This window comes from Erythrolamprus reginae, chromosome 13 (assembly GCF_031021105.1).
Source record: "Erythrolamprus reginae isolate rEryReg1 chromosome 13, rEryReg1.hap1, whole genome shotgun sequence".
In the NCBI taxonomy this organism is placed as follows: domain Eukaryota; kingdom Metazoa; phylum Chordata; class Lepidosauria; order Squamata; family Dipsadidae; genus Erythrolamprus; species Erythrolamprus reginae.
The window spans coordinates 3,367,576-3,379,075 of record NC_091962.1 but is presented as its reverse complement, the minus strand read 5'-3'; the positions used below and the strand labels follow the sequence as shown (position 1 = coordinate 3,379,075).

Sequence of the window (11,500 nt, the reverse complement as noted above, 5' to 3'; positions counted from 1 at the left end):
ATAGGAAAGTGAACACAAGAACAAGGGGCCACAATCTGAAATTAGCCAATTTGCAAAGCAATATATTTTTGTGTTTCGTAAATCTTCAATTGGTGTGTGTGTGTGTTGTATTTCCTTGCGGCTCAACTGGTCCGTCATGTCTAGGAGTCTACGGAGAGGGGCAACATACAAATCTAAATAAATCTAATAAATAAATGTAGAACAGGATGCATGGCCCCGGGACCCCTGATTTAGGGATTTAAGATGATGTGGTTGGGAGAGGATAATTTCCCTTAACATCATTTGAGTGTCTACGTCATTTTGTGAAAATACACTCAATATTATTCAGCTTAAAATATTATTCTGCCTTAAAAAACACAGTGATCAAATTTTATACCATCCCTAACCAAAAATACAGATAGTCCCTGACTTATGACCACAATGGAGGCCAAAATATAAGGTGCTAAGCAGAGACATTTGTTGAGTGAATTTTGCCCCATTTTACGGGCTCTCTTGCTGCAGCTTTTTAAGCGAACACAGTCGTTATGTGAATCTGGCTTCGTCTTATTGACTTGGCTTGTCAGAACTTCTCAAGAGGGGAATCACGTGACCCTGGGAGACAATGCGAATGGCCATAAATGTGAGTCACTTGCCCAACGTCTGAATTTTGATCACGTGATGGTTGTAAGTGAAAAATGGTCATAGGTCACTTTAGCGATGACATCACTTTGGTCACTGCGAACTACAGTGGTACCTCTACCTAAGAACGCCTCTACTTACGACCTTTTTTGGATAAGAACCGGGTGTTCAAGATTTTTTCTTTGCCTCTTCTCAAGAACCATTTTCCACTTACAAACCCGAGCATCCAAAACTTTAACTGGAAAAGGCAGGGAGAAGCCTCCGTGGGGCCTCTCTAGGAATCTGGGAGGAAACAGGACCGGAAAAGGCAGGGAGAAGCCTCCATGGGGCCTCTCTAGGAATCTCCTGGGAGGAAACAGGACCGGAAAAGGCGGGGAGAAGCCTCCATGGGGCCTCTCTAGGAATCTCCTGGGAGGAAACAGGACCGGAAAAGGCGGGGAGAAGCCTCCATGGGGCCTCTCTAGGAATCTGGGAGGAAACAGGACCGGAAAAGGCGAGGAGAAGCCTCCATGGGGTCTCTCTAGGAATCTCCTGGGAGGAAACAGGACCGGAAAAGGCGGGGAGAAGCCTCCATGGGGCCTCTCTAGGAATCTCCTGGGAGGAAACAGGGCCTCCATCCTCCCTGTGGTTTCCCCAATCATACACATTATTTGCTTTTACACCGATTCCTGTGGGAAAAATTGCTTCTTCTTACAAACTTGTCTACTTAAGAACCTGGTCACGGAACGAATGAAGTTCATAAGTAAAAGTACCACTGTATTTTGTAAGTCGAGTTCTACCTGTTGCCTACAAAGTAATGTCGGTGAAGATTTTCAAGCCATCCCGGTAGAGCTGTCGGGTTGTGCAGTTACAATAATCTTATTTTCTCGTAACCAACGAATCATAAAACCAAAATCTACGAGGCTGAAAAAAAGAACGTAGTTACCTTTAACTGCTAACTGCTTAAATTGTCAGTAGTTACCTTTATTTTATTTTTTATTTTTTGAGGAAGGGAAATAATTCAACGTGAGTAAATAGTGCCACGGATCCCAACATTGATCTCTTAAGTCGTGTTAACAAGTGTGAATCGGTCAAGCATCCAAATATTGTTTATATCCTCAAACTCCCCAACTGTTAAAAGTCAAAACACGGGGAACAAACAAACTGGGTTATGCCACCCCCCAGACTCTAGCTGAGAAGCTAAGTAACTTTGCCGTGTCTGTTAGGGCAGTGGTCCCCAATGTTTTTTCCACCAGGGACCAGTTTCAGCAAGACAATTTTTCTATGGCCCGGTGGGGGCGGAAAGGGGCGTTGTTGGGGGCGGGATTAAGCATGGGGGTGGTGGTCCTCCCCGCCCCTCTTTCCCGCCATCGTCCTGTGGCCGGCAGAACCTGCCTCCCAAGCCCTCTTGCCCAGCGGGAGCTAAGCGCTGGAGAGAGGGGGTCAGGCTGGCCCTCCTGCCTCCCCCCAGCCAAAAACGCAAAAGTGCCCCGCGGCAGAAGCCAAAAGAGGCTTGAGCCTCTCGGTCCTTCCCGCCCCTCTGTCCATCGTCCTGTGGCCGGCAGAACCTGCCTCCTGAGGCCTCTTGCCTGGCGGGAGGCGAAGCGCTGGAGGGAGGGGGTGGCGGCATGAGGGCCGGCAGCTGCTGACTCCACGGACCGGTGCAACATGCCCTGCGGCCCGGTACTGGTCCGCGGCCCGGTGGTTGGGGATCCCTGTGTTAGGGAGATCTTCATTAACCATGATGGCGAACCGAGGGCACGAGGGCCGGAAATGGCATACGGAGCCCATTCTGTGGGCACGCGAGCCGGCTAGCTGGTCTTTGTGGGCACTGCTTGAAAATTGCCCTAAAATTAGCCAGCTGGCCTGGTGTTCCAGCACGTGTGAAGAAGGGTTCCGCCATGGGTGTGCCAGAAACCCAAAGACTGGTTGGCCGGCACAGGCATGTGTTAGCGACCACCTGGTCTTTTGAGTTTCCGGCAGGAAGGAGTTCCTCATTTTCAGTGCTACTGTTGGGCACGGGTGCGTGCCCCCGCATGAGATTCGGGTTCTGCACATGCGCCGTAAGCGAAATCCCATGCAAGGATGCCTGGGCGCATGAGATTTCACCGATTTTCGGCGATTTCTTGGCTTCCACCTGCACAGAAGCAAAAAAAAATATGCCGAAAATTGTCAATGAGAGTTCGCTTGCGGCGCACACGCCGAATCCGGATCTCATTCAGGGGCGTTCAAAGACCAGTTGGTCAGCACACTCATGCGTCGCAGCTAGCTGATCTCTGGGTTTCCAACAGGCAGGGGTTCCTCGTCTTCGGCGTTATCGGTGTGCTCTTGGAGAACGGCGTGTTTCTGCACATGCGCCGCCATTGAAATTTCGCACGAAGATGCTCGGTGAGATTTACCGATTTGGGGCGATTTCTTTGCTTCCGCGCCTGCGCAGAAGTCCCCAAAAAATTGCCAAAAATTGGTGAAATCTCCCGCACGAGTATCCTCACGTGAGATTTCATTTGTGGCACATGTGGACAAGCCAAATTTCACTCGGAGTTTTATGCGCATCACAATTTTTGCTACTATAGTGTGGCCTATACTGGGTGCAACCCACTCCTGGTTTCCGGTGCTCTGGCCCGCGCGCAAATGGACGCACATTCTGGGTTTGGCCACTCGGGTGTTGAAAAGGTTCGCCATCACTGACCTACAACACGGCTAAGTGTCTTTTTTTTGTTTATTCGCTTCTTCCTAAATAAATAGACTGTTAACTCCAGGCCCGATAACCCCAAATACTTAAAGGCTCTGTCAAAAAAAATAAAATAAAAGGTCCATTCCCAGAGTTGTTTTGTCCATCTGCTGGGCTGAGCACCAAAAGGACGGTCACCCATCCTTTCTCCAAAATTCAGGGGGACTCCTGCTCCCCAAAGCAGCGTCTGGATGGCTGAGTCCGCCCAGGTTAGCACCCCGAAGCTGGTTTCCAGAAGGGGAAATTTAGGACAGGAAGGAGCTCAGCTTAGCCAGCCCACTCGGCACCGGTCAAGGTTTCAGCTTCAGCCACGGGTGGAGGATGGACAGGATGGACAGGACGGAGGAGGTCAGGCCGCAGAGCCCCACGAAACCTGAGCTGCTCTTGTAAATGCCCAGCTTGTCCAAGGGGATGAAAAGGTCGCAGGCGTTTTTGACCACGTCCAGGAGGAGCGGAGGGTTGTTACGGAGCACCTGCGCCAGCAGAGCGAAGTGTAGTTTCAGCTTCAAGGTCAACTGCTGGAAGCGAGGGTCTTCCGCCGAGCTGGAGGGGCCGTTCCTGCCGCTTCCTTTCTGGGACTTGCCGTTGGTCTCGCGCTCCATCAGGAGTCGGATTTCGTAGGCGTCCCGGCTCAAGTTCATGATCAGCGCGAAGAGGTAATATCTGGGCAGGAAATTTAAAAAAGGAGGGTGGAAGGAAAAGAGTGAAAAACCCTGGAGGTAGAGAAGTAGAAACACGTAGTTCTCGACTTACGAGCTTACATCCAACACTCCGCAGTCTGCATTGGTTGCCGACCAATTTCCGGTCACAATTCAAAGTGTTGGTTATGATCTATAAAGCCCTTCATGGCACCGGACCAGAATATCTCCGGGACCGTTTTTTTTAACTGTTGGGGTTTTATATATCTTTTTCTTTTAATATTAGATTTGTCTTACTGTTATATTGTCTTTTACTCTTGTTGTGAGCCGCCCCGAGTCTTCAGAGAGGGGCGGCATACAAATCTACTAAATTATTATTAAATTATTATTATTATCTTACTCCAGCCCCTGCCATTGATTGGATGATTGGTATGACAGTTTGGTCATGTGTTGGTTGAGGAAATTTAAGTTTTTTTAATAAGATTCTGGTTGATTTAGATTAATTCTGATTTCTGTGTTAAATATGTAGTTTATGAATTTATTTATTGGACTTTTATGCCGCCCCTCTCCGAGGACACGGGGCGGCTTACCATATAATAAAACAATGTATAACATTTTGGATCCAATTAATTAAATATAAGATCTAAAAAAACCCAAGCCATGAAAAGCAGTCGTTCCCAATCAATTTTCTCTCAGCACATTGCCAGAGGGCAAGAATCTAATGGCCCCAAGCCTGCAGGCACAAATGAGTCTTAAGACTCTTGCAGAAGACGAGGAGGGTGGGGGCAGTACGAATCTCTAGGGGGAGTTGATTCCAGAGGGCCGGGGCCCACACAGAGAAGGCTCTTCCCTTAGGCCCCGCCAAACGACATTGTCTAGTTGACAGGACCTGGAGAAGGCTGACTCTGTGGGACCTGACTGGTCGCTGGGATTGGTGCAGCAGAAGGCGGTCCTGTAGGTATTCTGGCCCGATGCCATGGCAACCAATGCAATGAATGAATGAATGAATGAATGAAAGAAAGAAAGAAATTTGCTGGGAGGTGTTGTGGTTGGCTTCAGGCCAGCTCCTGTGGCTACTGATTTTGACGCAGCCGTCTGTTTACAGAAGACCAGTCTGGCTGGAGGACGAATCAGACAGTGATCCAGAAGTAGAGACAGGGAGAGAAATGAAGCAGGGAGTAGAGACAGAGAGGGGAATGGAGTCAGTCAGATCTCCAGCCAGAGGTTCATCTGAATCAGAAGGGGAAGAATTAATGAACAACCCTATTCTGAATGCTCGGGTGCGGAGAAAGCTGGGAAGACGAGCAGCTGCGCAAACGTAGAAACAAATAATGTCACAGGTGATAAGACTTAATGGCGCTGCTGCAACCTTGAAAAAGGGGAGGGTTGGAGGGATTTGTGTGGGAGTCTATCATTCAGCTTGGAAGAGAGGCGTTGATGCATTGTGGTTTCGTTTTGGCCTTTGGATTTCTGTGAACTTTCTGACACTCAAGCAGTAAGTAACTGGCTGACGTAAGCCTGAAAGTACTGGGCTGACCTGAGTGAGTAACTCTGACCTTCTGGACTAATAACCTAGCATTGCTCTTGCATTCACGGAGGTGTACAGCCTTCTGTATATAAAGAAAACCTTTTTGGGTTTTTTCCTAGCCTGCGAGCGTGTGTGTTTGTTTAATTACTTTGTTCCTGGGTGGCTCGAGGCCAGGCAGAACAGGAGGAAGGGAGGTAGTTCCATCTCACCTGAATGACTGCTGGCTCCACTTCTCGTGGTCCATGAGTGGAACAAGGCCCGATTTCCCCGCCCACAAGATGTTGTCGCAGGCAAAGTACATGGCTCGGTTTAAATGGCTCACTGTGATGCAGAAACGGAGGACGATGTCTGACAGGTGGATCGCTCTCTTGGCCGCCTCCAGAGCGTCTGCGGAATTCCCCAGTCGGAATACTAGGAAAGGAAGGCCGGAGTCACGGAGGCGCACAATCCATCCTGGCTGATTTCCACGGCTTGCCAGGAATAGTCCAGGTAGATTGGCAAACAATTGACTTTTTTATTATTGTAATTATCCCTTTTCTTTTTATTTGTTTATAATACAAAAATGGAACAGCAAATTGTAAGGAAAATAGGGGAGGGAAAAGTGTAGAGGGGGAAAAGGGAAGAAAAAAAGAAAAGGCTTCCTGATTCCCTTTGGTGCAGAAGAATGAGATAATAACCTCTCTTTCTCTTTATTTCTTCCTTTCTTTCTTTCTTTCTTTCTCTCTCTCTTACTCTCTCCTTTCCTTCTTTCTTGCCTTGTTTTTTTCTCTCCCCTTCCTGTTTTTCCTTTATTTCTATCTTTCTCTCCCCTTCTCTTTCCTTCTTCCTTATTCTTTTATTTTTCTATCTCCTTTCTTTCTCTTCTTCTTTTTCCTTATTTCTTTCTCTTCCTCCTTTCTTTCTCTGCTGTCTTTTCTTTCCTTCCTACCTTATATATTTCTTTTTTCTCTCCTCTTTCTTTCTTTCTCCTTCCTTTTCTTTTTCTTTCTTTCACTACCTACCTGTCACTTATCTATTTCCCTCCCCCCCTCCCTCTTTCTCCTTCTTTTTCTTTCACTACTTACCTACTTCCTTCCTTCCTTCTTTCTCCTTCCTTTTCTTTTTATTTCACTACCTTCCTTCCCTCCTTTTTTCCTTCTCTCCTTTTTTCCTTCCCTCCTTTTTTCCTTTTTTCCTTCCTTCCTTCCCTCCTTTTTTCCTTCCCTCTTTTTTCCTTTTTTCCTTCCCTCCTTTTTTCCTTCTTTCCTTCCTTCCTTCCCTCCTTTTTTCCTTTTTTCCTTCCTTCCCTCCTTTTTCCTTTTTTCCTTCCTTCTTTCCCTCCCTTTTTTCCCTCCCTCCCTCCCTCTACCCCCCCTTCCTGCTTTCCAGACTGTGCTGCAAATTCTCCTTCAGGAAAGAAGGAATGAAAGCCTCCATCGCTCTCCCTCCCCCAACCTTCTTACCCCGCTAGTGCCAAATGCCCGCTGGACCTCTTGCCCCGGTCAATTCCCTTTCACACTTACGTTTGCGTCCCAAGCTCAGGTGAGCTTCCAGCTGCTTGATCCTAGCAAGGAAATCAGGCCCGGCTCCGTTCTTCTGCAGGGCATAACCTAGTAGGGTGCAGGCATATTGGGCAGCTCTAGGCAGAATACAGATAAAAAAGCCCAATGAAGAGACCCAACAAACCGGACATTGTTAACTCATAAATTAAGCAAGGCATGGCAATTAAAAAAAGAAGAGAGGAGTTACAAGACAAATCATTTCCCTACAATTTGGCGTGGTCCACATTTGTTCAATGGGTAATCCTCGATTTACAACAGTTAATTTAGCAACAGTTTAAAATTACGACGACATTTTCACATTTATGACCATGGCAGTGTCACATGATCAGAATTCAGATGCTGGACAATTGGCCCCATATTGTTTTCCCGAAAATAAGACCTAACTGGAAAATAAGCCCTAGCACAATTTTTTTCCCAGGGTGTTCGTAATATAAACTCTACCTCCCCAAAATAAGCCAGTTAAGATCATCAGCCAGTGAGTATTGTATTCCCCCCAAAATAAGACCTAACCGGAAAATAATCCCTAATACATCTTTTGGAGCAAGCCATAGTATTTTATTTTGGGGAAACACAGTAGCTATTAGCATTTAGACTTTTATACCGCTTCACAGTGCTTCACAGCCCTCTCTAAGTGGTTTACAGAGAGTCAGCCTATTGCCCCCAACAATCTGGGTCCTCATTTTACCGACCTTGGAAGGATGGAAGGCTGAGTCAACTTTGAGCCTACTGAGATTTGATCTGCCAAACTGCTGGCAGCCGGTGATCAACAGAAGTAGCTTGTAGTACTGCACTCTAACCACTATACCACCCAGGCTATAACAGTTGCAGTGTCCTAGGGACATGTCATCCCCTTTTGTGACCTGGTTAGCGAAGCCAGATTTGCTTAACGGACATTGTTGACTAAATTAACACCTTAACAACTGAGGTAAGAAAAGTCATAAAATGGGGCAAAAACTTGCTTAACAAATGTCTCCCTTAGCTCAATAGTGGTTGTAAGTCGAAGTCTTTCTGTAATAAGATTGGAATCCAGCTGGAAACTCATCAGTTCAAAAGCTCTGATGACTTAATCTGAGTTGCATTTATACATACATCATTTATTCCATAATTCAAGAAACCTTTCCACTGGATGGCATCTGCAACTTTTAACTCAACTATGTGGCGGTGATCACCTTAAGGATTCCTCTTGACGTTGGTTGAAATCTTTGCTTCCCTAATTTACTGCAGTGGTTATATAATTGCAGCTGAAGCATGTCTTGACAAGCTCAATAGGGACAGAAACTTTACTTGTGTCAGTGAAACCTGCGATTGTTCCTGTCTGCTAAACTCCCCATTTCTGAAACATAGAAACATAGAAGACTGATGGCAGAAAAAGACCTCATGGTCCATCTAGTCTGCCCTTATACTATTTCCTCTGTTTTATCTTAGGATGGATCTATGTTTATCCCAGGCATGTTTAAATTCAGTTACTGTGGATTTACCAACCACGTCTGCTGGAAGTTTGTTCCAAGGATCTACTACTCTTTCAGTGAAATAATATTTCCTCACGTTGCTTTTGATCTTTCCCCCAACTAACTTCAGATTGTGTCCCCTTGTTCTTGTGTTCACTTTCCTATTAAAAACACTTCCCTCCTGAACCTTATTTAACCCTTTGACATATTTAAATGTTTCGATCATGTCCCCCCTTTTCCTTCTGTCCTCCAGATTATACAGATTGAGTTCATTAAGTCTTTCCTGATACGTTTTATGCTTAAGACCTTCCACCATTCTTGTAGCCCGTCTTTGGACCCGTTCAATTTTGTCAATATCTTTTTGTAGGTGAGGTCTCCAGAACTGAACACAGTATTCCAAATGTGGTCTCACCAGCGCTCTATATAAGGGGATTACAATCTCCCTCTTCCTGCTTGTTATACCTCTAGCTATGCAGCCAAGCATCCTACTTGCTTTTTCTTCTGCCCGACCACACTGCTCACCCATTTTGAGACTGTCAGAAATGACTACCCCTAAATCCTTCTCTTCTGAAGTTTTTGCTAACACAGAACTTCCAATGCAATACTCAGATTGGGGATTCCTTTTCCCCAAGTGCATTATTTTACATTTGGAAACATTAAACTGCAGTTTCCATTGCTTTGACCATTTATCTAGTAAAGCTAAATCATTTACCATATTACAGACCCCTCCAGGAATATCAACCCTATTGCACACAAATCAAATCGACATTGTATTTCCATCAAAAATTAAAGAATGGTATGAAAATTGAAATCAGTAATTGTTTATGTGTATCTGATAATGGAACATCAATGATAGCAAATGTTAAAAGACTTGTAAATTGGTTTCATCATATAGAATGCAATGTTTATTGGTCAAGTGTGATTGGGCACACAAGGAATTTCGTGGATGTATATATGGAAATTGTGGAGAAAAAAATAAAAAATATACAAAAACATGGCAAGAAAAATGGTAAAATGGGGCGAAAACTCGCTTAACACATTTCTCACTAAGCAACATAAATTCTGGGCTCAATTGTTGTTGTAAATTGAGGATTATCTGTAACTGGGTTTAATAAGAAAATTCAGCCTATGTTTGCTTAAATTCTATTGTAATTTTTTTCACATTATCTTGCCCTATGTGATTACATACATGTAAGTAAACAATGCCATTGCTACAGAAAGAAGAAAATTTAGGGAGCCACTTTTAGAAACGGAACACAACATTTTTGTGATCACCTATGAGCATAAGATTTGATGCCCTCATTACTGATCCCTATGCTGTCTTACATTGCCTCAGTTTCCAAATTAAACACAGACACCCAAAGTTTTTTTTCCAAAGTAGCCACCCAAAAGCTATCTTTGAAGAAGCAGTGGAGTGAAAATGTGGCAAGAGGTAAATATTTAGGTGAGGTAGTTAAGGGCACCGCCTTTTTCACCCATGGGGTGAGGACACCAATGTCAAAATGAAAAAAATAAGAAAGGAAGTGTTGCCAGAGTTATGACAATGCCCTAGTTATGTGCAAGCCCATGTTTGCAATGAAAAGCATCACTGGATTCAGTGGGGCAACAGCCTTTAAATACCATATTTTTCAGAGTATAAGATGCACAGGAGTATAAGACACACCGTAGTTTTTGGGGAGGGAAATAGGAGAAAAATCTACCTAACAGGTATTCATCTGGCTAGCATCTTTAATCTTGCCAGCTTCAGCACATTATCTCCTGTTTAGGGCTGATAAAAAAAATTCATATTTGGAGGGAGTAGCAATGAAAACAAGCCTGCATAGGCTTAGGGCTGGGGAAAAACCTTCTTTGGAGGGGGTAGGAATGAAAAAATCCTGCAAGCTGGGAAGAATGTTAGCACTTTGTTAGGGCTTGGGGTGGAGCTTTGAAAAAACTACATTTGGAGCATAAGATGCACCCAAATTTTCAGACTCTTTTTTTTGGTCTTATACTCTGAAAAATATGGTATGTTGGTAATGAAATTTCTGCAGGAAAACAAGAAAATTCAGAGACCACCAAACTTCAGTCTGGTATATAAATATGCTCTCTTATTGATACCAGCAAAAGATAATTCAACTTAAACCAAGTGCTTTCCATGAATTTTAACAAATACAGGTAATCCTTGATTTAATTACAGCGGGCACTGAAAAAAGGGACTTGTGACCGTTTTTCACACTTAATGACCGTTGGACCATCGGTATGGTCAAGTCATCAAAATTCAGGCACTCGGAAGCAGACTCAGATTGCAGTGTCCCGACTTACAACAACAGTTCATTTAGTGACCATTTGAAGTTAGTTATTTTTACACTGAAAAATGGGACTTATGTTGTCTTTTTCACACTTATGAGCATCCCCCATGGGTCACGTGGTCAGAATGCAGCCGCTTGGCCGCTGACTCGCATTTGCGACCGTTGGTGCCTGGGTTACGTGACCCCTTCTTGCGACCTTCTAGTTAAGCCAAGTCAATGGGGAAGCAGGATTCACGGAATAATCGTGTGACCGACTCAATTGCGGCGATTCATAACAACCGTGGCCAGGAAGGTCTTAAAACGGGGCAAAGCTCGCCTCAAAGATCTCCCTTTAACAGAAATGTGGGGCTCCATTGCGGTCGTAAGTCGAGGACTGCCTGCAAAGCTCACCCGGGGTTGGTCACCCGCCGCCCTCCCCTCCTGCAAACCTGAAGACCCGCTCCTTGGCTTGGCTCTGGGCGCTGAAGCGGACCCAGGAATCCATGGCGGGGCCCAAAGAGCGGTGAACGGCTGGAACAAACCGAACAGCCTGCGGCTGAACCGTCGCCCGTCTGTCGGGCCCTCGGAGGACAGGGGAAACACCTCCACTTCCGCCTCCGTTACAGGAGCTCGCGAGGGTCAAATTTATTCGAGCCTTAACGGTTGGCTCCCGCTGAAGGAATCGGGGAGGGAAGAAGTGACGTAAGCCTAGGAGCGTACGCCTGCTTCTGTTCTCGATCCCTATTGGTT

At 45.5% G+C, this 11,500-nt stretch overlaps 1 protein-coding gene across 1 annotated transcript; it reads right to left on the bottom strand.

Moving 5' to 3' along the window:
- Positions 1-1,560: 1,560 nt before the first annotated feature.
- Positions 1,561-11,425, bottom strand: PEX11B (peroxisomal biogenesis factor 11 beta). The gene is made up of 4 exons (XM_070766686.1): positions 11,200-11,425; positions 6,997-7,112; positions 5,704-5,905; positions 1,561-3,991 (listed from the first exon to the last, which is right to left on the bottom strand). Exons 1-4 carry the CDS (start codon positions 11,253-11,255, stop codon positions 3,619-3,621), a joined length of 747 nt encoding a protein of 248 aa, XP_070622787.1. The 5' UTR covers positions 11,256-11,425; the 3' UTR covers positions 1,561-3,618.
- Positions 11,426-11,500: the final 75 nt, after the last annotated feature.